Genomic DNA, 24,857 nt, shown 5'->3' on the forward strand with positions numbered 1-24,857 from the left:
ACTATTTAGAGATCCCCCATTATTCAAGGTGTGACCCTTGAAGGCTCCTACTTTGGGAGGAAGGGTCTTCATGGCAATCTATTATCCTGTGTGGCCCTCAGTTTTGTTTCTTATTTTCCCGGGTATGTGTAGCTCACTGAAATGCCAGCTCTAGGTCACTGGAGACGGGGAAAAAAAAAATCACAGGACAAATGCTGACTCTGGCTTCCTTCCGTTTCGGATCCTGAGAATTTCCTTAGTTTTTAGTAGGTTCAGTTGCTCAAGTTTTTAAAAAATGCTTTCTCCCCCAAATTTATCCAGCACTTTCCGTGTCCTACGCTGGGAAGGACCTCTGAATACCTGGCCAAAAAGGAAGCATGCCCATGATTTGTCTACCACAATTTGCTTTGTTTTCATTAATTTTTCTCCCCTCATGGTGTCCTCCATATTTGGACCTGCGTACTGAGTCCTCAGTTTACCCACCTCAGCATTATACTAGGGAGGATGCTCTATCTCCAGCAGAAGCAGATAGTACCACTATGCTACCACCCTGTATAATAATACTGCTATAAAATAATAGTAATAATGAAGCTAAAGCAGCAAGACAGTCATGGCATCCCGTTGGAAATGAAGTTTACAAGTCCCCATTATGGATAATTTGCCCCACTCCTAGTTCCCCCTGGCATCAGGCCCTACTCTTTATCTGATCTGGTCTCTCTATGTGTGCTCTCTGCTGTGCATATTTAACCAACTGAACATAAACCGGGTACTGATTTACCAAGTGCCACAGCCTGGGAGGCAACTGGAGGTGTGGTCTCCACCTCTGGGGCAACACACAGGTGAGCAGGTAACTGACAGTGCCAGCTGCCAGAGCTGTCAGGTGAAGGCAGTGGTGAGGAAGACCCAGCGAGAATGAACGGCCAGATAGGAAATGTCCTCGTGCACTGAGCTACACACACACACACACACACACACACACACACACACACACACACAGAGTGATCAAAAAGTACAGTGAATATTTAAATTAAAAAAAGTTTTTAAAACCCATTACAGTAAAAGACACATTGTCAGAATGATGACATGTGTGTTCAAACCAAGGAGGAGGAATTGTGATGGAGAGTAATGGCAATGTCTTTTACTATAATAAATTTTTTATTTAAACATTCACTGTGTTTTGTGATCTGCTCTTGTTATCACACATTTGCAGCAATTTCTTGTCAAGTGAAAATGTGACTGTGTGTCCTCTTCCTCCTTATTCATAGGATCTGGCACTGTGTGACTTCTGGCTCTTCCCCAGAGTCAAAATGATCATGAAAGGGAAATGTTTTGAGTCAATTCAGGACATTGAGGCATCCATGACAGCGCAACTAAAGACAAGCACAAAAGAGGACTTCCAGAACTGCTGCAGAAAGTGGCAAGAATGATGGGATAAGTTGGGAGCAAGGAGAAATATTTTGATGGGGATTCATGGTAATATGTCTTTTACTGTAAATATTCTCCATATTTTTGTTTTCTTTCTTTCTTTTTTTTTTTTTGGTTTGTTGAGGCAGGGCCTCACTTTGTAGCTCAGGCTGGCCCTGAACTCACCATGTAGCCCAGGCTGGCCTCAAACTCGAGGTGATCCTCCTGCCTCAGCCTCCAAGTGTTGGGATTACAGGTGTGCACTACCACGCGTGGCAATATTCTCCGTATTTTTTTTTTGGTACCAGGGATCGAACTTGGGTCTTTGCACTTGTGAGGCAGGCGGTGGAACCACTGAGTTAAATCCCCGGCCCTATTCTCCATATTTTTTGTGATCACACCTCATACACTGATTCTTGTCATCAAACAAGAAATACAAGCAAATCTCTGTTTTTGGAAGAGAGGAGAGGAAAGAGGCCAGAGGCAGAAAAACATATGAGAAGCTAATGAGTCCATATGAGAGGGCCAAGGGCAGAGCTCAGTGACAGAGCATTTGCCCAGCACAAGGCCCTGGGATGGACTCCAACACTGCAAAAAACAAAACCAAAAAGCGAACAAGAGTTCAAATGGGAGATGAGCAGGACCTGTACTGTGGCCCTGGGCTCTTCCTTCCCTGACTTACTACCACATATTTTAGGAATAAATGAAATGTTACCTTATATTGCACTCTATTTTTGAACAGGGTCCACTAAGGTGCCCAGGCTGGCCTCAAACTCAAGATCATTCTGCCTCAGCCTCCCATGTAGCTGGCATTATAGGCATGTGCCTCCATAATAAGACCATGTATTATAATCTTAAAATAGATTTCTAGTACATCTCTTATCAGACTACAAAATGGTTGCTTTTCTTATTTTTCTTTCCCATAAGGTTCATGTATTATTGCTCCAATTCCTGGCACACAGAATGTATTCACAACACCTTTCCAGAACACTGCTCATCTCCTCCTTTACCAGTGCTGGCCACACAGCACCTTCCCAATTAATAGCCAGTGAATTACACTGGTGAGAAGCCCCTCCGGAGGTCAGCTTTTCCAGCTCACACTCAAGTCCTAAGAGCAGAAGAAAATACCTCGCCAATGGCCTTGATCTTGCTCAGGCAGCTCCTCATGGCCATGCTGTCGGCATTCTCGAGGGTGGCCTCTTCCTCCAGCGAGGCCAGGTAGGCGAGGGTTTCCTTGCCGTACTCCTTACAAGCCTCTGTCAGTGCTGGAAACCCAGGGTGACAGGGATGTTTAAAGACCCCTTGCTTGTCCTACTTTCAGGGCAGCCCCTGACCCCCGGCACTCACAGTCCGCGGGCTCCGGTGGGGCCCTGAGGCTGGTGCTGTTCCCGTGAACAATGATGTCGCTGGTCAGGTGGCCGAGCAGGGTGACAGAGTGCAGGAGGTCACCTATATCTGCCAGAAGTGGGAAGAAACATCTCAGGCCAGGTGGAGGATGTCACTTTCCGACCCTCTGCTTCCCGCTTTCAAGGTCACACACACTCCTTTCCCTGGTGCACACGGACCTGTCACTGCTCCCACATGGCAGCACTCCCGAACCCTGCCTGGCTGCCTCTAGTGACAGTCTAGCCCTCTGCCTTCTCACCTTCTGGGCAGGCCAGGTACTGGCTCCGACTCTTCTCCAGGTGCTCGATGCAGCTGGAAACAGATTTGACCTTGGAGAGAAGGTGATCTGTGAGAGGGAAGACAGGGCAAAGTCAGAGCAAGGGTTCTCAGGGGTGTGTCCCCCTCTCTAGGGAAGTGCTGGGCAGTGGGAAGGCTGCTGGCTGCACTGCTTCTGATGGGAAGTACTGGATCCTCTCACTGCATGGGGGAGCCATGCTGCTGAGCCCACCTCGGCCTCAGCATTGAGCTGGGAATTCGGTGCTGGCCCAGGTTCTGCCTCTTTCCTCTCACACTGGCCGCCACATGAATCCTGCAAAGTCCTTCAAAGCCCTTTGAGTCTCACTGCCCACCACTGGCTCTTTGGCGGCCCTATAATCTGGCTCTGGACCCCCGTCATTTCTACTGCTGGGCCTCTGGCCACTGATCCACCAAGACCACACAGCTTAGGAGCTGAGAGCATGGCCCAGGGCTGGCTCCTGGTTCTGCCATTCTCACTGGGCTGTGTGACTTCAGGTTGGCTGTGCCCGCCTCATCTGAAAGCAGATGAATGACAGGACCTCCTCATGGAAACACTGGGAGGGTGAGCTGGGCCAGGACATGTCCACGCGAGCCCTAAGGACAGTACCTGGCGCATGGGAAGCTCTCAATACAAGTTACGTGTTTCTATTTTTATTTATTTATTTACTTATTGTATATGGGGCAGGGTACTGAATATTAAGCCCAGGGCCTTTGCATCAGCCCCTTAAATTATTTATTTATTTTGGTACCGGGATCGAACTCAGGTCCTTGCGCTTGTGCAGCAGGCATCGAAACCACTGAGTTAAATCCCTAGGCCCTTAATTTTTTATTTTGAGACAGGGCCCCTACTAAATTGCCCAGGCTGGGCTCAAATTTGCAATCCTCCTGCCTCAGTTTACCAGAGTGCTGGGATTATAGGTGTGGTCAATGTTCATGACAGCCTTTATTTATTTATTTATTTGGTACTGGGGATCGAACTCAGGACCCTGTTTTCGAGGCAGGCAGCAGCACCACTGAGCTACATCCCCAGCCCAAATGGACCTTTTGCTTACGTGTGATTTTGTAAGGCCTTTTTTTTGTTTTGTTTTGTTTTTTGGTACCGGGGATTGAACTCCGGACCTTGTGCTTGCACGGCAGGTGCTGGAACCACTGAGCTAAATTCCCGGCCCCATGAGAGGTTTTTAAAAAATTGCTTCCTACTTCCATTTCTCTCTACTAATTCATCTCTCTCTCTCTCTCTCTCTCTCTCTCTCTCTCTCTCTCTCTTTCCTTCCAGTACTGAGGATTGAACCCTGGGACGCTAAACCTCCCAGCCCTTTTTATATTTTATTTTGAGACAGGGTCTCACTAAGCTGCCCAGGTTGGGTTTAAGCTTGAGATTCTCCTGCTTCAGACTCCCAAGTACTGGGATTGCAGGTGTGTGCACTGCACCTGGCTCTCTGCTCTTCAAAGCCTCATTGGCCAGTGACTGCGGTGCCTGGTGTCCCCAGAGCCAAGCGGGCACTCGCCATGCTCTTTCACTGTCACTGTCTCCGTACAGACGGCCCCACTGAGTAGGCCACAATAAGGCCTGCTGTATACTCTGTCAAATCAGAATCCTTCCGTTTGGTAAAGACACCAGCTGTCATCTACATCCTCTCTTCTGCTTGCCCTTCCTTGGGATGGCTTGGGACTCTGCCAGCTGTCCCCTTGGCTTAAAAACGAGCTGCAATAAGGACTGTTCTTGGTGGGGTCCCGGGCCTCACAAGTCTGCGCTGGAGCACTCTCCCACCTCCCTGTCCTCCATGGCAGGGCTCCAGATGGGGACAGTGCTACACCCGCACACCCTCAGGCCTCGTCTACACGCACACTGGGCCCTGCACATCCTGTGGCCAGGTGGGGACTTTCCCTCTTCCCACCATGCCATGCCACATGGCTGCCTCCCTGCCTCCTCCAGTTTCTGAGACCTCCTAATTCCATCCCTAGTTTTCTCCTCAGGGAGATGCCTCCTTTTTCAGCTTACAGTTGTTTCAGAGTCCTGCTCACAGTGTAACCCACCGAGGAAAGCAGTGGTTATCACACTCTGAGCCTAAGGACAGTCCAGCTGCCTGGGCCCTGCCACAGAGCTCCTGATGTGACTAACCCTGGTCTCCAAGGATGCTGACAGGCAGCTGGGAGGGAGACAGTACCTGTGGACCCCGCGCAGCTGATGAGCACAGGCTCCTCAAGCTGGCTCAGCGCCTCCTGCACCATGTGCTCCACAGCCTTCCTGGACCGCAGCAGCAGCGCCTTCCGCTGGTCTTTGGCAAGCTGGCACATAGACTCCTAGAACAGCCCAGGGAGGTGAGAATCTGCCCGGCCCATCCCGGGCCCAAGTAGCATCCACTCGGGACCTCGCTGGCATCACTGGGCTCTTGCTCAGGCTGTCATGAAAGGTCCAAGCCAGTGTGCTTGAAACACAAAAAGAAACTTGGATGTGGGCTACAGGTATGTGCAGTGGACCGCAGCGACCCACTCTCCACACCTGGGGACAATGTGGAGCGCTTCCCTCCTCATATGAAAGTAGGTGCCTTGCCTTTGTTCACTGGCTGGCACTAGGAGTGATGCCCAGACAAGGCCCTGGCAAGCAGGCTGACGGCCCGACCCATTACACATCCACGCCTCCACGCACGCTGACCCTCGAGGGTGAGTGTCCTGCACTTGCCTGTGTGCTGGCCAGTTTGAGCTGGGAGCACTGCAGCTGCTCTTGAAGGGCTGCCAATTCCTTCTCCTGACCTGCCGCGGCACTCGCCAAGCTGTCCCGCTCCTTCTCTAGCTCGGTGATCTGCACTGTGCATTTCGCTTCTGACTATAATGGAGACAGCATGGGAAGGAGGCGCTGGGAAAATCAGGCTGTTCCCTCCCAGAGGTCCAAACCCTCCACCTGGCGCCAAGGAGCAGCCGGTGATGTTTCCTCAGCCCGCTGCTCTCACTGCCCTGTGCTCACAGCAGGACCCACTTGGTTGTGGGCAGGATGCTGGGGGCTGGCGAGGAAGGAGTGCTGGGGACCAGACTCACCTTGGCAGAGGTCTCCAGGTTGCTGTGGAGGAGCTGCAGCTCCTGCCTACTGGTGGCGAGCTCTTGTTTCAAGCTCTCTAGAACTTCCTGCTGTTCCTGGGTCTGAAAAAGCAGCAGAAGACACCGCTGAGTGGGGTGATGGTTAGAAGGGAGATGCAAATGCCAAAGTTTCCCAAGCTATTGATGTGAGACTCTGTGCTCTGGTTTATGAAGTTGCACCCCGACAAAAAGCTGGGGGCCAGGGCAGAAGGAGGCAATGCTCCAGACTGTACCACTGCCTTTTCTTCTGGCTAAGGGGAATGTCAAGGGAGAGCCCGCAATATGGATTAAGGTGGAACTCAGCCTGTGATTTAGGCATCCCAACACCTAGAATACTATTTTGTTTTGCTTTTTGGGTTAGGCTCTTACTATGTAGTCCAGGCTGGCCTCAAACTCACAGCGATCCTCCTGACTCAGCCTCCTGAGTGATGGGATCACAGGCGCACACCACCACAGCCAGCCCAACACTTAGAATACTGTAGACTACAACATCTCACCATCTTGAATAAACTCCCTTTCTTTGATTTCTTTTTCAAGTGGTGTTTTTCAAAGAGTGGGTTACTACCTGTTAGGAATTCACAGCTAACACTATAAAATGGTCTAAATGGACAGAAACTGTCCCAAAGCATCAAATAGGAAGGATAAGTCTTACTTGGTAAAAGGTTACTTCCAGGAGGTAGATGTATACTCTACTCTGGGTCACAGAAAGTGCAAAGGTCATTCCTCTAGTCTCAGGCACTCGGTCTTACCCACCTGATATCTCCCATGAGATGTCCTGTAACCTGCCAACCCTACAGCGACACAACATTGTTTGCTTGTCTGTAAATCTTTGTAAATATGCATTCCTTTCTTGCTTTCCCTTCCTCAATCCTTGTTCTTGGGAAGCTTTCTGCTGACGAATCTCGCTCCTCTTGAGTCCTGTCATTACTTCCTACTCTGAATTGTGCATGCCTCAGTGACCATGTCCCACTGCTGTCCTCAAACGCACTCTCAGGGCCACCCATGGAGCAGACAATAAAGTCCCATCACGAGCCACCTTCACCCTATCCCCCAAGTGCTCTTCCTTCCACTCACCTTCCGCTGGGCCTGGTCACTTACACGCTCAAAGGAATCTTCAAGCTCTTTTTTCTCTCGTTCCAAATCTGCCTGTGCTTGCCTGGCCATGGAGACCTGTTTGGTCACCTCTGCATTCTGTAAGGAAGAACAGTGCCTTGAGTTGGTGTCTCTCAGGCTCATAGGACATCTTCCTTCTAGGACCAATTACCCCATTCAGACACGAGTGCCTAGGAGTTGGACACCAATCACTTCCCTACCCACAGGGATGCCAGAACTCAGCCATGACCTTCAGATACTGCACTGCAGTATTTCCAAAAATAACAAAGATGGTGGGTAAGTCTAAGAGAGACTGGCACCTAAGACAGAGCTCAAGATACGCAAGGCGAAAGGGCTTGTGGAGCTAGGGTTCCCAAGAAATGGGGTGCTGCCATCTCCCCTGTGGTGCCGGGTCTGTGGGATGGTGAGAGGGGTGGAGGTCCTACCTTCCGCAGCAGATCAGCATGGTTCTGAACCAGCTCGCTGTACTTCTCCTTGAGCTTGCTATACCGCTGCTCATTGGCCTGGGCCTTCCCTGCATCATCAAGGACTGAGGTGAGGTGTCGCCCATGGCTAGGACCCTCAACCCTCCTCCTTCCGTAAGGACACAGACCTTCTTCTCCCTCCAAACTCCTACTTACAGAGACTTCTCTGAAGTCTTCTTTTAAAAAAGACATCGAAAAGAATTCACCTGACTAAAATCCTTCCTCTGATTTGTACCTCCTCGGCATTTCTGTACAGGACACTCCTGTCACTGGGGATTTCAGCCTTTAGTTCAATTTTTTTCCTTAGGCCTTCGCCCTGCTTCCTTCCTCTTTGGGAGTCCCCTACCCCAGGGCGGCCACCCCTTCTTCACCTCTGCAGTTCCTGTCTCTGTGGGCCCAGTAGACGCTGCATCTGCCGCCCTCAAGTCTGTCCCTCTGGCCAGTGACGGGGCTGGCATTCCTACAGCACTTCCTTGTCCTGAGTGTGCCCAGAACCTGCTCTCAGGCCCAGCCCCGAGCCCTCTCACTCTCTATCTCTGTCAGGCTCCGCTGTGCCTTCTCTGTGTCTTCCCGCTGCTTCTTGAGCTCGTCCAGCTCTGCCCGGAGGAACTCGCAGTCATTGGTTGCCTGCTGTCCCAGGTGCTGCTGCTCGGCCAGCTCAGCCTCCAGCTCACTCACGCGGCCCTTCAGCTGCAGCACAGCCCGCTGGCTCTGTGGGAGGGACTCAGGTGAGTGGTCTGCCACTGCGAGCCCTGCATGGGTGTGTCAGGCAAGACAGTGGGTCCCTCCGTATCTCCAGCACTGACCAAATACAGGTGGGCCTTGGTATCCATGGACCAACCAACCACATCGTGTTAGGTATACGTAACCTACAGAATGGGAGGATATGTGGAGGTTCTAAGCAAATACCATGCCACAGTAGATAAAGGACTTGAGTATACTTGGGTTTTTTAAATTGTTTTTTTGGTACTGGGGATCAAACTCGGGACCTTGCGCTTTCAAGGCAGGTGCCAGAACCACTGAGCTAAATCCCCAGCCCCTATACTTGGGTTTTGAGTATCTAAAGTATGCCCTGGAACCAGTTCCCTGTAGATACCATGGGATGGCTATACATAAGGTTTCCCGAATCAGCCAGCTCCCAAGGTCTCATGGGAGTTGAGCCTGCTGGTTAATACAAACCACCCACTCACTACCAACATGGGCTGGTAGCAGAGGAATTCTGGTCCCAGTTACAGTGGCCTGGGGATAGCACTGGGTGACTGGGGAGGAAGGAGAGGATGCTGGGCCTGGGCCTGTGGGTCAAGTCCTCTGACCAGGCATGGCTTTGAGGCATTATAAGGTTATTAAAAATATATGATTAATGTTTAAATTAAAAAAAAATTTATTACAGTCAAAGACACATTGCCATTAAACTTGCTCATCATTCTTGCCACTCTGTGGAACAGCTCTGGAAATCCTTTTGTCTCTTTATGAGGTGAATACTGCTGCCTAGTGTCACCTAATGCAAAGGGAGGCTTGTAAAATCCTTCTGGGTGCGTCTTCCTCCACCTTATTCACCAGATCTGGCACCTTGTGACTCTGGCTCTTTCTCAAAATCAAAATGACCAAGGAAAGGAAATATTTTTAATTGATTCAGGACATAAGGCAGCCATGGGAGTGCAACCAAAGATACTCATGCAAGAGTACTTCCAGAATTGTTTCGAAAGTGGAAAGAATGATGGGATGGGTGTGTTTGAAGCGAGGGGAGTATTTTGAGGGGGATTCATGGCAATGTGTCTGTTACTGTATAAATTCTTTTTAAAAAATCACTATATTTTAAAATCACACATCATATAGAGAACCAGAGGCAACAAACAGCTACCAGAATCCCAAACTAAACTCTTTGTAAGGCCGAGTGAGAAGAACTGGTGTTTGCAGCATGCCTCCTGGGCAGGTAGTGACCATGGCTACCAGGGACACTGGCACCGGCTTAGCTGCTATCCAAAGGCACCTGTCATGGAAATGAATTCTTTTTTTTTTTGTATTAAATTCTTTTATTGGTACATTGTAGGTATACAACACAATTACATTTCTCATTGGGAATTGTACCTTTACATAATGCATCTTGGTTCTTATTTTTTCCCCATTCCTAGCCCTCCCTTCATGCCCTCCACCCTTCCCTATTTACAAAGACTTTATTTCCATTTTTTCCATTTCTCATCATTTTTCCTTTCCCCTGCCCCTCCCACTACCCCTGGAAATGAATTCTAATGGAGACAATGGGAGGTTCTTTTGGCTTTGGTGTTTCTAATAATTAACCTGCCCCGGACGTGGTCCACTCTGTATCTATGAGTCACAACTAGAATGTTAAAACCTATCAGGTGTCAGTGAAGCACGAAAGCAGGTGAGAGCCCAGCACACACCTCAGTCTTCATGCTCTCTAGCTGGGCTCTCAGCCTGCTGATCTCTCTGTTCAGTCGCTCGATCAGGTGGTCCCTGGGGAGAGAAGAAGACTGCATTTGCTTCCACTGTGTGCTGTCCCTCGCCTTCTAAATGTGAGCTGGGAGACTGGGTGAGGAAGTTAAAAGCTGCTGTTCATTTGGGGATGATTCTTCAACCCTATAAATTACACAGGCAACCTGCCATATCTGCAGATTCTGTATCTGTGGATTCAACCAACTGCAGACTGGAAATATTTGGGAAAAATGTAATATAGCGTAACAACTATTTACACAGCATTGGCATCGTGTTAGATATTATAAGTCATCTAGGGATGATCTAAAGTATTTGGGAAGATGAGTGTAGGTTCTGTGCAAGTAGAATTCAATTTTATATAAGGGACTTGGGGTCATGGATCCAACTCCCCTTAGATATGGAGGGACAATTGTTTCTTTCTTTCTTTTTTTTTTGGTACCGGGGATCGAACTCTGGTCCTTGCACTTGTAAGGCAGGTGGCGGAACCACTGAGCTAAATCCCCAGCCTTTGTTTCTTAAGTGTTACCTAATCTAATACCCACAGATACGTCACAGTTACTGATCCTCTGGGATTAAAGGGGCTAATATGTGAGGGCAAGACGTTCTCTATCTAGTGTTAAGAATCCCTCTTATGGAATTCTAGTGTTATGAGGCAGATTGTGACTTGACATGTTCCTGCCAGTTTCAACCACTGGTGGTACATGCACGACTGTCCCACATGGCAGCTTATATCCAAATGGATCTTATCAGTCTTTTTCATCAGTCTTTTACTAATCAAATTAATAAAGCCACTCTATGGGATGGTCATGCACATACCACCAGTGGTTCAAGCTGCCCAGCAATGAAATATCAGAATTACAGCCTTGTTGTCAACATGCTAACTTAGTTTCTGCACCACATTGGACTCACTTTTCATCCTTGTTCACACCATTTTGACTGTTGAAATTGAAGGGATCACTGCTGAATGAGCTGCCAAAGATGTCATCAAACTTGTTATCAAATAAATTCTGCAGTGACCAGAAAGGAGGAAGAGCAAGTCAGAGACACAGAAAATTATACGTGAGGTCAGATGAGTGACATAGGAATGGTCCCTCTCTTGATATGGTGCAGACCCATTTGTGACCCCTTTGAAAACCAGAGTAGAGTTTTCAGTCTAGGTTCAGAGGTGTGCGCCTGTAGTCCCAGCTATGTGGAAGGCCGAGGCAGGAGGATCACTGGAGCCCAGTAGTTCTAGGCCAGCCTAGACAATGCAGTGAGACCCACAAAAAAGGGCTGGGGGAGGCTGACTCTGAGCAAAGTCAGTGCACCTGGGCTAGGCCTCTCCCATCCTCTTCCCTGCACTTGGGGCAATGGGAAGGGGACGTTTCTCTCCCAATGGTTCTCACCTGCTGGGAGGCGTCCATGTCCATGAGGTCATCCTTCTCCAAGACTGGCTCGCTGTCAGGGGACGAGGCCTCAGCCGGGATGACCACCACAGGGCTGATGTGTTCTGACAGGGCTGAGGCTCGTAGGAAGTTGGGTGGGTTCTGAAGGGGGGAAGACATTCTGAGCTGGTGCTCACCTGCCAGGCCCCACCAGCCTTTGAGAGAGGAGCTGGGGACCCCGCAGTGCCCAGGTGTGACGGGGCACACTCACCTCAGGCAGCTGGGGGATCTGAATGAGTCGCTTGAAGTACTGGAGGTTGCTAGAGCGGTGGAACAGATCCTTCAGCCTGTGGGTGGAGAGGGGCCTCAGGGTGCTGCATGTCTTTGGCAGCCCCAAGGAGGAGATAGCCCACCCTCAGCTTTGTCACCCCAAAGTTACAGGTGTCAAGGAGATGTTCTCCAAGGCACCGGAATTCAATTTTGATGTTACAGACAAGGGTCATTTATAGCCAATCCTGTTACCCCAGAGGTGAGGAAAGAGTAACTCATGATCCCAACACAAATGTCTCATTGCCGTGGAGTACATGCGGATGTCTGGCAGACTTGTCTTCCTATGCAAGCCTGGCTTAGAGTAACAGCAAAAGAAATGGACTTTCTCAGAGGATAAGCCACCAGAAAAGGGAAGGGAGCTTAATTACCAAGGGAGATCTCTTCGCGGGAATCCACCTGGCTTTTAAGCTATACACGATCTCCCTATTAAACCAGACATTTCTAGAAGGCAAGAACTGAGCCCTGTGAGTTTCTGTTTACCAAAGAACCAGGCATAGAGGAGTTGCTTGTTAGGGAAGAACGACCTGTCTATACTGAGCCCTAATCTTAGATGAGTATGGCTATGAAGAAATCAACTTTTTTTTTTGGTGCTGGAGATTGGACCCAGGGCCTCGGGTATGCTAGATAAGCACTCTCCTACTGACATATGCAGAACTCCCAGCCCCAAAAACCACACGTTCTTCTCATTCCTCAATCTCTCTTCAAACCACTGAAGACCAAGAAATGTGAGTGTACCCAGAGGGGTATATTCTGAGATGAAGAGGATAATGGATCCCAACAGAAGCAACACCAACATTTCTCTAGCTCAGCAAGCCCCAGGGATCTCATTACAGCCTTTCAGATCCCAAGACCAAGACCAACACTTAGCTAGGTCCCCATGATGTCATTGCTGCTTTCTCTCAATTCAAGGACAGTTAGGCCTCAGAGAGCAGCTACTTCTGTGTAGAAGAAAGATCTAGGCAGCTACTCACAGAAGATGTTTTCATATGCTAGAAAAAACTAAAGGGAAGAAAACCAGCTGACCACACATCCCATCTCCCTGGGTGGGAGCCAACAGTAATAGGCCCTACTGCTTTTGCAAGCTACTGGAATTTCACATTCCAGGAAATCAGCCCCAGGGCCTGTCTCCTAGAATTTAGTAAGTCATTTATTATCGACTATGTACCAGGCTTCCCTAATGGAACAAGGTAGCCAGGAGGCTTGTTCACCCCTGAGTACCAACATCTATCCACAGGGCCAAGTCATGATGGCCTCCGTGGCTCTTCACTCCATCCTGCCCTCTTCTTGGGACACGTACTCTAGGGAGGAGCCACACTTCTCATCTGGTCACTCATGTCTTCCCCCAAATGTACCAGCATGATTCACTCCTCAGCCTGACAAGCTCTGTCTCTCCTAGACTACCAAGTTGGCTTGTTAGCACACTGGTTCATTCCAGCATTTATCAGCCACTGTACGCTTCACTGACCGCCGTTTGTCAGATGCTATGGACATAGTAATGGATAAAATAGTCAAACAGAACTAAAATTGTGCTAAGAACACATGAGGGAAACAAACAGGGTGCTTGTGGATGTGAGGTAGGATGGGATTGGAGGAACAGGAGAGAGTGAAAAAGAAAAAAATGTGACTTGACTGGGGCCAGGGATTTAGCTCAGTGCTGGCACACCTGCCTTGCAAGTGCAAGGTCCTGAGTTCGATCCCGGGTACCGGAAAAAAAAAAAAAAGTGATTTGACTAAGGGGGCCTGAGATTGCCTTTCTGGGGTGACAAAAGGTGACCAACAGATGGCCAGCCTGGAAGAGGACTACAGAGGAGGGAATAGAAAGCACTGGAAGGCCCTGGAAGGCAGCAATGGTAGCTGAAAGATGGAAATGTGGATGGAGCAAGATGTACTTATAGGGCATCAATCGAATCTGTGGAGGGACTGGCAGGAATCTGTGCCTTAGATCTCTGGCATAAATGGATGGCTGCAGTATTTATTGAGACAGAAAAGACTGGAAGGAAAATGGTTCACTGGGAAAACCTAGAGTTCAGTTTGGGACTTAAATCTGGCATATAGGTGTCAAAATGGGTACGTGAGACTGGAATTGGGAAGGTCTGGCTGGAGATACATACTTGGGAGCTGTCAGCATGCAAATGGTATCAGACCAGGGAACTCAGGAAGAGGACACAGAGATGAGGATGTCCTGACATGAAGCAGGTCATGTGTGACAGGTGACATCTCTCTCCTATGTCCTTCTGTGGGATTTCGTAGAGACTCAGCAACTTCCGAGCACTGGCAGGTTTACTGCTGTCCAGCCATTTTCTATCATATTATCATCTCAAAATATTGATACTGCCACCTCTCAGGGTTTCAAGGCACATGCCCTTGTGTGGATGAATTGATTTTATAGTTTTTTTGGAGAGGTGGGTACCGGGGATCGAACTCAGGACCTTGCGCTTGCAAGGCAGGTGGCGGAACCACTGAGCTGTATCACGGCCCTATAGAGTGTTTTGATCCCCCCTCAGTCCTGTCATTTGAGCCACTTACTTCGTGAACTGCTCCATGAAGCGGTCCCGGTGGCCTTGCAGGGTGTCGGCTGGGAGACCTGGGGGAAATTGGAAGGAATGTGAGAATGGGAGGAGCAGAGGGCTGGCAAGCCAAGGCCGGACTGCAGAGAGGGGCCAGCTGTCATGGGCCTGTGGTCTCTCTCCGCCAAGAGTTGCTCTGAGGTCTGGTAACCCAGGGTGCGGGCCGAGAGCTGGGGATGCTCAAGCTCCCATCATCCGGCTTCAGCATGCTGTTGGAGGAGGAGTCACTCTGGGCACAGTGGGTAGAGGTGTGTCCCTGACCACAGAAATGAGGGTGACCTAACATTACACAGGACCAACCAGTTCAGGCCCTGGGGTGGGCTGGGGGCCTCTCCCAGGTGTGACATGCACTCTAGGTTCTGGGCTTGGTCGTTAGCTAACCCTGTCACGCTTCAGAAGCACTGGCCTCCCAGGGCCAGCTCCCTGCCACATCAGTACTGAGGTCCCTTTCCTGCCTAATTCTGAGTCTGTGTATGTCAGCTACAGATCACAACTCTGCTTTTATTTATTAATTTATTTTTGCTGTACTTGGGACTGAGCTACATCCCCAGCTCCTTTTTAGTATTTTTTTTTTTTTTTGGTACTAGGGATCGAACTTGGGTCCTTGTGCTTGTGAGGCAGGCAGCAGAACCACTGAGCTAAATCCCTGGCCCTCCCCAGCGCCTTTTTACTTTTTATTTTTAGACAGGGTCTTGCAAAGCTCCTCAGGCTAGGCTCAAATTTGCAGTCCTCCTGCCTCCTCCTCCCAGAGGGGATTGTAAGGAGTGTACCACTGTGACCGGCTCTGAAATCCACACCTTTTTAAGCCTTTGGATTTTTGGATTAAAGACATTCAACCAGGGAAGTCTATGCAAACATTCTGAACTCAGAAATTCCAAAATCTGAAACCCTCTGGATCCCAAGCATTTTGGATGAGGGACATTTAACCCGTAGGACGTTCCCTACCCTCTTCCGGCTGCGCAGTTCCCCTGCCTGGAGGCCAGCAGTGTGGGTCTCATGCATTCCCCTGCTTTCAGAGAAGGCTTGTAAATCCAAATAATTATTTGCTTCTTCTCAAAACTCATCACCTTGTAGGAAACTAGTGTTGTTCTGCCGCATGGCTACATTCTGTAGTATCGTGGAAACCACCTCCCTCTTCTTGGGATCTGGCCCACCTGGTCCACTCCCTCCAGGTGCACCCACTGCTCCACAGCCTCTCGAATGGCTAAATGGCAAATCCCAAGCTCCCTGCCTTGAAACTACCCTGGATCCGTCAGTTGCTGCTCTCCTTGTCCCATCACACACCCGGGTTCATCACCCACCAGTGACCACAGCTGTGGTATCCCCTGTCCCACACTCAGGAAGCACAGCCATGTCCCTTTGGTGCCACAAGCTCTTGATTGTATCCATTCCAGTCTTGGTTTTTCCTGGTTTCCCATCACGAACATCTCCACCTGAGTATACCCTTCATGGTGGCTGCCTTGGAGTGTGGCCCAAGTGCCACCTTCGTCACTTATATGGCAATGTACATTAATGACAAAGATCCTACTAGACACTTTCTAAAGCAGTGAGTCCATCCCAGACACGTCATTTTAAACAGGAAACATATAAAACTACAGAAACCTCTAGGCGATCATTAGGGACCTGCAGAAAAACAGGGGATGGCCCTCCATTTACTTCAGCAGCCCCATATTTTTATTTCTGAATAAAATTCCGCATACAATTCCATCTGTATAAAGGGATGGTTTGGAGATTGCTGCCTTAGCTCATGTAGGTCTAGGCCAGACCTCTGCATGGCTCCTAGAACACACGATGTCCTTGAGAAAGGGTGATGAGGTAGAGCTGGAGAAGGAGAGAGGACCACCCTGGAGACACCAAAGCTTGGGTTCTGCTCTCACAATGGCCAGGAGCTCCAGGGCCTTTTCTATCAGAAGCCAAAAGCCCAGGGCCCTGAATGGGGCTGCACTGCTCCAGGGACATCTTCCCCCTGGCCCCGAGGCGCACAAAGAGGCTGCAGACTGCGTACTCACAGGAGTGGAGTTTGAAGAGAAGCTTGACAGTGTAGTCATAGAGATGGCTGCAGTCCAGGATGACCTGGATCAGTGGGGCGAGGCGGCACTGCCCGGCTGTGGTCACTGACACGGAGCGGGACATGTCCAAGGAGTTGAACACTGGGAAACAAAAGTGGGGAAAAAAGCAATAAGGTGAGGCAATTATAGGGGACTCTGCAGAGGTGGGGGCCCAGCATGAACTGGATGCACACCTCCTGGGCATGCATATCTCGCCTAAGTCATTTAACTCTGACAACCCTCCTGAGACAGGAAAGCTATCCCCACTATACAGGTGTAGAAATGGAATGAAAGTCACTTGAAGGCAGTCACAAAGCCAAGAAGTGGCCACACTGAGATAAAGACTCACCAGAGTCCACCAGTGGTTAGATCAAGTGCCCTTTGCTAACAACAGTGTGTCATGAACAGGCCGGCAAGGTTCTACTCTGGGCAGAGCCCTGTGTGAGCCCGGGGAAGAAGAGATTTGATTTCAACCTGGGAAAGCAGCCACTCCAGAAGATTCCCTTCTTCCCTGTCGCTGAGAAGCTTCCTAGTCTCCACCCTAGGATCCAACACATCGCTTAGAGTTTCCCATCTAAAGGGGAGATAGATTACCATTGAAGGACAGCCCTCAGGCAGATTTTCAGGGAGGGAAGAAGCTATGGAGCTTGGAGCACTGCTGCCTGAGCCTGGTTTAACAGAGTTCATTTTGTTATTTTGAGTCCATGCATGAACGAAGTCTGATGGTAATCCCTCATCTTTGGAAGAACCAAATCTGCCAAAAGCGGTGGTTCATATGTGGGGAGAGCACTGATCAGAGAATAAATAAATTCAGCTGTGGCTAACTGGTGGCTTGTCACTCGGTTCTTGGGACACTCAAAGTGGGGACACATGCAGGAGTGCTGGGTGACAACTGGAGAGCCCCCAAAGGCGAAGGAAAGGGGCTTGGGAGATGACCCACTGGCTCTAAGGCTGACCCAGGCTCCCTGGAGGAGCCATCAGGAGAAATGCTGCTTTTTACTCTCCTGCTGCTCCTGCAATTCCTCCACACTCAGCCCCTGCCAGAGACCTCGGACCCAGAAACTGGACGCCTGGCCACAGACTCTCCGCTCACCCCCAGCCAGGCTGATTGTCCTTCTTGCACCAGCTGCCCACTGTCCCTGCGGACTCTGTGCATGGAAGGCAATGACACTGAGGTCCGCCTGAGGGCGGAGGTGCTGGAGGGAAGCCCAGAGTCGCATATGCTCTGCCTCCCCAGCCTTTGAGAATCCCGGTAACAGGGTTAGTCTGGCAGCTGAAAAATAATCCCAAACGATTCTAATTAAAAGGCAGCTTTTCTTCCTAAGACAAATTAAGAGCAGCTGTCACTGCAAGGCAGCCATCCGTGTCTCCTGGCTTCCTCAGGCTCCAAGCTGGCAAGGAACCACAGCCTGCTCCATCTCCTGGGCTGCTCGCTGCTTTCCCAAAGCCTTCCAGGAATGTTCCTCAGCACCCAGCACCCTCTACAGCAGGGGCCTGCAGACAAGTCACTCAGCCTCCCTGGGCCTGTGGTCACAGGAGCACATGGCTCGGAGTCTCTTCTGAGACCAATAAGAAGGTCATTGTGTGGAGTGCAGAGTCCTGTGCAGAGCTTTCTAGCCTCGAGGTTCATTAGGACCATGTGGGAACACAGAAAAACCCTTATGCCTACCTGCGACTCCTCTCACCTCCACTGTGTTTGAACTGTCTGGGTAGGATGGAGGCCTTGATAGTTTTCCAAAGGCCCCTGGTGATTCTAGAGGGCTGCAGACTGTATTCACTAGCTCAGGAGATGTCAGGCTTTAACATGCATCATATCCCCCAGATAGATTCCTGTGCGATGCAAATGTTCTTGGTATGCGCCCACCTGAAATATGGCTGGTGCAACCGATGACCTGACTTTTTCCGCCCTGGTACTGGGACTGAATTCAGGGCCTCACACATGGTAGGCAAGTGCTCTACCACTGAGGTACACCCCCAGCGCTTTTTATTTTTATTCTGAGATGAAGACTTGCTAAGTTTCCAAGGCTGCCCCTGAATTTAGAATACTCCTGCCTTAGCCTCCTGAATAGTTGGGATTATAGGCATGTGCCACTGTGCCCAGTTAAGATTTGACTTTTATGAGTTATTTCATTGCAATCAATTGAAATACAGATGTTCCTCAACTTATGATGGGGTTGTATCCCACCACATCCATCATAAATAAAATATAGTGATAAAAACATCCATTTGATACATGTAGCCTACGGGGCTCCCCAGCTCAGCCTGGCCTACCTTGTGTGTGCGGGATACTTTCATATTACTCTACTTGGGCAAAATCATCCAACGCAAAGCCTGTTTTATATAATATGTCGACTAGCTCATGTAACTCACTCAATACTGAGAACAGAAAAGTGCTGGTTGCCTGGCTATGCTTTGTACCATCTCAAAAGCTGGAAAACCCCAAGTCCACTCACTACAAGTCAGGTGGCCATCGTGGTCATGCTACATCCCCAACCTTTGTTCATGCTTTTTTTTTTTTTTTTTGAGATACTGGGGATTAAACCCAGGGCCTTGGCACTGAGCTACATACCTACTCTTTTTATTCTTTCACAGTATTTTGAGACAAGGTCTTGCTCAGTTTCCCACATGGGACCCAAACTTGAGATTCTCCTGTCTCAGCCTCTCAAGTGCTAGGATTAAAGCATGTGCCGCTGTGCCTAGCTTTGTTTATATACTTTTTTTAAAAAACTTTTTTTTTTTGAGACAGGGTCTTGCTATGTACTTCAGGCTAGCCTTGAACTCACTATGCAGCCCAGGGTGGCCTTGAACTTGCGGCAATCCTCCTGCCTCAGCCTCCTGATTGCTGGGACTATAGGTGTGTACCACCACTCTCGGCCTTTGATCATATATTTTTATGCAAGTACTTCCAATATATTAGAAAGAACAATGGATGCATCTATACCACTTCTCTCACCTAACCAGGAATGCCAAAGGGCTGAGCCCATTCCATACACAGACTGTATTTTATTCTTGCATAGTTATTGACCTTTTTTTGGCTACAGGGCTTCACTAGGTAGTTCAGGACTGGCCTATGTAGCCAAGGCTAGCCCTGAACTCATGGCAATCCTGCCTCAGAACTTGGGTTACAATGTTCCTCAGGGAAAGGAGTGGAGCCTGGCTGGGAGGTGAGGGGAAGAGAGACACTGCAGAGAAGGGAGGGGCCGAGGCTTGTCAGGAAGTGTTAGCAGCTAAGGGTCAGGAAGCACCTGAAGCCTCAGCAGAAGGGAGCCCGGCAGGGTGGCAGCTGCCCCTGCTAGCAGAGCAGGGCTTCATGGGTGACCCGAGGACCTGGCTGTCAACTAAGTGTCAGACATGAGCCATGCATTCTGAGCAGAAACCCGAGGAACAGCCCAGCTCTGATGACAGACAAGATGGAGGCAAAGGACTGCCTGGGCTGTGGCCACAGGTTGCAGCTGTCAGAGGTGAGAGCTATTTGTAGGATCTGAGACCAGAGCCTCAGGAGGGAGGCCAGCAGGGAGGGGCTGCAGCCCCTCCTGGCACGAGGAACGAGGCAGCAGAGACAGGTGTGCACAGCCTCACTCTTGCGGGCGCAGTGGCAGCAGGGTGAGGGCTGGGCCGGTTGGGCCAAGTGGGGAACCCCGCTGGGAACCCGGCAATGCGAGGGAAGGAAGACTCACCAGTTTGGAAGAGGTTCAGTTCACACTCCAGGTAATCAAACATCTCCACTGTTAGCTGGAAACTGGAGCCAAAAAGAGAGAACGTCAACCCCACAGGCCCAGGGCTTGTGCATGTGCTTGTGTGTGTATTGCTGGCGATCACAGCCAGGACCTTGTGCATGCTGCTCACCTGCCTTTCAGCTGCCCCGCCCTCCCCCACACCATTACTCCTGCTTCGTCCCGCACGGTACACACACAAGCACAAGTACATAGAGGCACATCCCAGCTCCAATGGTCAGCTCCCCACCTCATGGGTGTTAAGGCCACTAGAAGACCAAGCAGGTCAGAGTCCACCGTGACATGGCAAAGGTAGAGAGGATGGTACTGGTGTTGGGTTGGAGTGGACAGTGACACAGAGGGGATCCTGGGGTGCGAGATGGCCAGGCAGAGGCTCTGGATGTGGCATCTGCACTAAGTGGCCCCATGGCCATGTCACCTAGGAGCTTTTATCCCCACTCAGCCTCTGTCCCAGCCATCAGGCCCTCCCTCTATGACCCTAACAGGAAGTAACAAAACCATAAGTTTCTCCCTCACTGGGTCCAGAGCATGTAAGTCACTGCTTACAAGTTGTTAACGTCACTTTCTCCAGCCTCGTCCAGCTGTCGGTCACTCATCTGAAGGTTGCCTGGGAACCTGGGATTCTGGAAGGGAGCAGAGAAAAGAAGTCAGAACAGGGCATATGAAGAGGCTCCTTGGAGCCCAACAAAGCCAATGTCGCAAGCTGTCTTCACTGAGTATGTGCAGCAGATACACCTAAAGAATACCTGCTCTGCGCCACCCCTTCGGGCCAGGAGAGGGCTCCTCCTTGCAGTCTGCACCTGAACATTTTCTACACTCTCTCCATGGTACCACGAACCTGGAGGGGAACACTGGTCACTTGCCAGCCCTCCACTGTTCACACAGCAATGCACACCAATTCATCCTTGGTCCATTCCGCTTCCTACCCAGGCTCCCCACTGTCCTTTGCCCTTTCTTGGCGCTGCTGCTGAGTTCAAGAAAGGAACACCCATTCTCTTCTCGGCTTTTGCAAAACGTCATTAATGAAACAAATTAGAAGGCAGGGAAGATCACACAGTGCATCCCAAAAGTTGAGAGAAATAATCGTAGAGTATCTCCAAGTTCTGCAAGTGTGCTGCCAGGACCAACTGGGAATGTGTGAGCAATGTAAATTCCCAGGCCTGCGGCAGACCCGCTGTATCTGAGACTCTAGGGGAGACTCTCTCTAGTGGGTTTTCATCAGCCACTGGGTGACCCTGAGCAGGTAGGAGAGTGGGAGCCTAGGGCCAGCAAGCTTGGTAGCGGTAACTCAGTGGGGAGCAGGACCGGGAGGGGAGGTGCAAGAGGCAGGGGACACTTACCGAGCACCTGCAAGGGACCCTCTTCCCTTCCTCACAGCAGTCCACAGGCCGGAAGTTATTATCATTTGGGAATTAAGGACCCTGGGACTCGGGTGAAAGTCAGGTCGGCCAGAAGCAGCAGTATGGACTTAAGTCACTCTGGGTAAAAAACCCGGGTGGCTTCTAGGTGCGGAGGGAAACAGTGGGGGCGAACTGGGTGCAAGGCCCACAGGGGCTGAGAGCTGCAGGCAAGGGGCAGAGAGTGAGGAACTCATGTGAGGACCCGACTTGGGGAGGCTGGAATTGATCTATGAATTATTTCCCTCAGGAGAGCTTAGCAAGATCCAGTGCTTCTGTATGTGTGGGCACACCGGGCAAGGTGACTTCTTTGCAGTTAATCCATGCAATTTCAGCCACAAGCTCACCCGCCTATGCCAGGCACACAAAGATATGCTGGCACTTGAAGCCTGCTCGGCCTTAAAACTTTGACCTGGAGGCTGGGAGTGTAACTCAGTGGCAGGGTGCTTGCTTAGCATGTTTGAGGTCCTGTGTTCCATCCCAGGCACTACAGACACACAAATAACCTTCAATTAGTTTGACACTTTGCCTCTGGCCCCCCCTCGTCCCCACTTTCTATCTTTTGGAAGTGGACAACTGGGGTTCCATAGTTTGGGAGTGCTCTCCTCCATCCTCCTACCAGAAAGTCCCAGCTGGCAGCTGCTCCATGGGCAGGGAAGGCCCAGGCCATAGGGAGCAGCAGGGACATGATTCTGGCTCCCACTTCCCCTTGTATCCTGTGACTGTGGCCATAATATTCCATCCTCCACCAGGAATAGTTTGCAGCCGCCTCAGGCATTTTCATGCTGCCCAATCCTGGGTGTCACACACAGGGCTCTCCAGGTGGCCAGCTTTTCCCCAACTTGTGGCTGTCCCAGGATTTCAGGGAAGCCTCCGGCCTCACCTCTCCCCTGTGGAGGGCTGTGGAATTTTGCAGGGGTGGGTGTTCATCCTCCACCACCCTGCCTACCAAGGCTAGGGGCGTGCTTGGCATTCTTCTCGGGTCCCCATGCTTCTCCACCCCACAAACATGGCTCACTTTCTCGTCACTACCCCACATTCACCCAAGTCCTTGGCATCCAGGCCACAGGCTTCCTTTGTGGCTCTCTGTGGTCACAACCTTTCCTCTACAATTTCAGGACCTTTGGCTACTGACACCCACTTGGGACCCTGCTATCACTTGGACCTGTCCCTCTGGAGACCTCTTCACCATAGTCCCTCATTCTGCTGCCGCAACATCTGGGCCTCATCCTCCAGTCTCTCCTCCCAGCTTCCTCAGCCCCTTCTGGTCACTTTCTTGTTCCATCAAGACATCAGGACTGGTGGCCTGGAAGCTGCCACCTTTCTGTCACACTGCCACTAACCCCTGCTGGGCCTGGATGCTCATCACACACTCTGCACCTAGGACCAGCTAACGAATGTCCCTGCAGAAGGCCTCACAGCCAGTGTCACTATTCGTTCATGCTAGCTGGCCTTAGCATCCATCTCTGTCAGTTTGGGCTGAATACAGGCATTGATTTCTCACAGCTCTGGAGGCCCAAGGTCAAGGCACTGGCACATCTGGTTCCTGGTGAGGGCCACATTCTGGTTTGTCCCTCATGAATGGAGAGATGCTCTACCCTCATGTCCTATGACCTCACAGCCCCTAACCTCACCGTACTGGGGGTTGGAATTTCAACGCTCAGTCTGTAACAGTGCCCTCTAACAGTCCTTGCCACAGATCCCTCGCCTGTCCCCCTGGCCATTGTAATAGCTCCACTATCACACCAGTGTCTCATCCTGAACTGCCGCCTTCAGCATGAGGCCTCAGCCCCTGCTGCCCACTCCCTTCCCAGATTCCAGTGCCTCCCCTTCCCTCCCTTTCCCCGCTGTCAAAGGAGAAGGGCCAGCCTCTTTCCCTGCCCTTCGCTGTGCCTCCACCCCGTCACTCACTCAGCTAATCTGGACTGGGCACCTGCTTGTGGCTGGAAGCTGGGCAGACAGAGGACACAAGGGGGCAGGACACCTGTGCTGTCCTCTCAGAACTCCAGGTTGGGAGGCCCCCTGGTTCTGCTCTTCTCCATCTTCAACCTCTGCTCCTGTGTTCTCCCCACTCAGGCCTGCCAGGATTCCTTACCAGCAGCAACCAGAACCATAGGGCTGTGTTGCGGTGCAAAGCACCATGCAGCACAGACAGCCAGTGCCCTCCAAGCCTGAGCTTAGCTGTTGCTGTCTCTGACAACCCTGGCCCAGGCCCAGGCCAGACAGGCCCCGCCTGATTCGGTGCCACCTCCCACTACTGCTTGCTCATCCTCTCTCCCTCTCCCAGGCCAACAGGAAGACTTTATAGGCTGGGGCAAGGCCTCTCTCCAGGCCCTCCTAGTTCAGGCCCATGGTGGCCACTCAATGATATATAGAGGGTGGGGAGGAACAGCCATGGGGCATAGGACGTCTGTGGTGTCCAACAGGTTCTAATCTCTGCTTCCCCACTGAGCAGCCACATGATGGGGCTGGGGCATTTTCCTAGGTCTGATATCTCCGCCACACAGATGCTGAGGATAAGATGATGTCCAGACACGTTTGACAGAGGACAACAATGTTGACAAGTCAAAGCTACTCTTCAAATTCATCAGAGACAGCAGAGATAAAGACACATGGGGTTTCTTCTATCTCGTCCCTTCTCCATTTCCTCCCTGACTCACACTGCTTTCTTCCCTACATGGCAGCCCTCTGCTCCACCGCACTGCACCTGGCCCAAGGTCACAGAGACTGGCCCTTCCTGATCCCGTGGCCTCGAGCTGTTACAGGTCACTTCGAGTGTGAGCTCCCTCTCCCCACAGCCCTGTGAAGCCCTCGGAGCAGACCCTGGCCCTGTAGCTTACGCAACCTCTGGTGCCTGGCACAATTCACCTGCATTAAGGGTTGGAGAAATACTGACCAAGTCAGATATTGATTAAAAGCAGGTGTGCCGTGGAAACTCACTAGCGAAGTTGCAGGAACTGTTTGGAGCAGCAGAGGAGGAGGCCATGGGTGACATTTCCCCAACCTGGTGGATGTGGGTCCTCCATTGGAAAAGGGGAACGGAAGGTGCAGAGGTCAAAGCCTGTCCCCCTGTTGTCCCTGGGGCCTGACTTCAACTGCCCCATTGCCTCCCCTGAGGGCAGGAACTCACTTTGGTGTGGTACTCCATCTTCGTCCTCAGCAGTTTGAGGTAGATACTGCAGAGCTGCCCGTAGCCCTCGCTCAGGTGGCCCTTTCAGAGAGGAAAGAAAGTGGAATCACCATAG

At 50.8% G+C, this 24,857-nt stretch overlaps 1 protein-coding gene across 7 annotated transcripts in view; it reads right to left on the reverse strand.

Annotated features, from left to right (window-relative positions):
• Positions 1-24,857, reverse strand: part of Hip1 (huntingtin interacting protein 1) — a 146,381-nt gene that overhangs the window by 14,641 nt on the left and 106,883 nt on the right. For 6 of the 7 annotated variants that reach the window (XM_087196269.1, XM_087196273.1, XM_087196275.1 and 3 more), the window contains exons 5-22: positions 24,743-24,823; positions 20,762-20,838; positions 20,159-20,220; positions 16,443-16,583; positions 14,393-14,450; positions 11,808-11,883; positions 11,558-11,698; positions 11,082-11,179; positions 10,121-10,193; positions 8,246-8,429; positions 7,680-7,768; positions 7,216-7,332; positions 6,103-6,204; positions 5,750-5,893; positions 5,235-5,370; positions 3,029-3,115; positions 2,731-2,838; positions 2,512-2,648 (exon numbers count right to left, since the gene is read on the reverse strand). In XM_087196269.1, the coding sequence (XP_087052395.1) occupies positions 2,512-2,648; positions 2,731-2,838; positions 3,029-3,115; positions 5,235-5,370; positions 5,750-5,893; positions 6,103-6,204; positions 7,216-7,332; positions 7,680-7,768; positions 8,246-8,429; positions 10,121-10,193; positions 11,082-11,179; positions 11,558-11,698; positions 11,808-11,883; positions 14,393-14,450; positions 16,443-16,583; positions 20,159-20,220; positions 20,762-20,838; positions 24,743-24,823 (1,911 nt within the window). The remainder of the gene's footprint in view (positions 1-2,511; positions 2,649-2,730; positions 2,839-3,028; positions 3,116-5,234; positions 5,371-5,749; positions 5,894-6,102; positions 6,205-7,215; positions 7,333-7,679; positions 7,769-8,245; positions 8,430-10,120; positions 10,194-11,081; positions 11,180-11,557; positions 11,699-11,807; positions 11,884-14,392; positions 14,451-16,442; positions 16,584-20,158; positions 20,221-20,761; positions 20,839-24,742; positions 24,824-24,857) is intronic. The other variant, XM_087196271.1, reaches the window with a different exon arrangement.

This window comes from Heterocephalus glaber, unplaced genomic scaffold (assembly GCF_053883595.1).
Source record: "Heterocephalus glaber isolate CG9 unplaced genomic scaffold, H.glaber_assembly_v1.0 deba00001610, whole genome shotgun sequence".
In the NCBI taxonomy this organism is placed as follows: Eukaryota; Metazoa; Chordata; class Mammalia; order Rodentia; family Bathyergidae; genus Heterocephalus; species Heterocephalus glaber.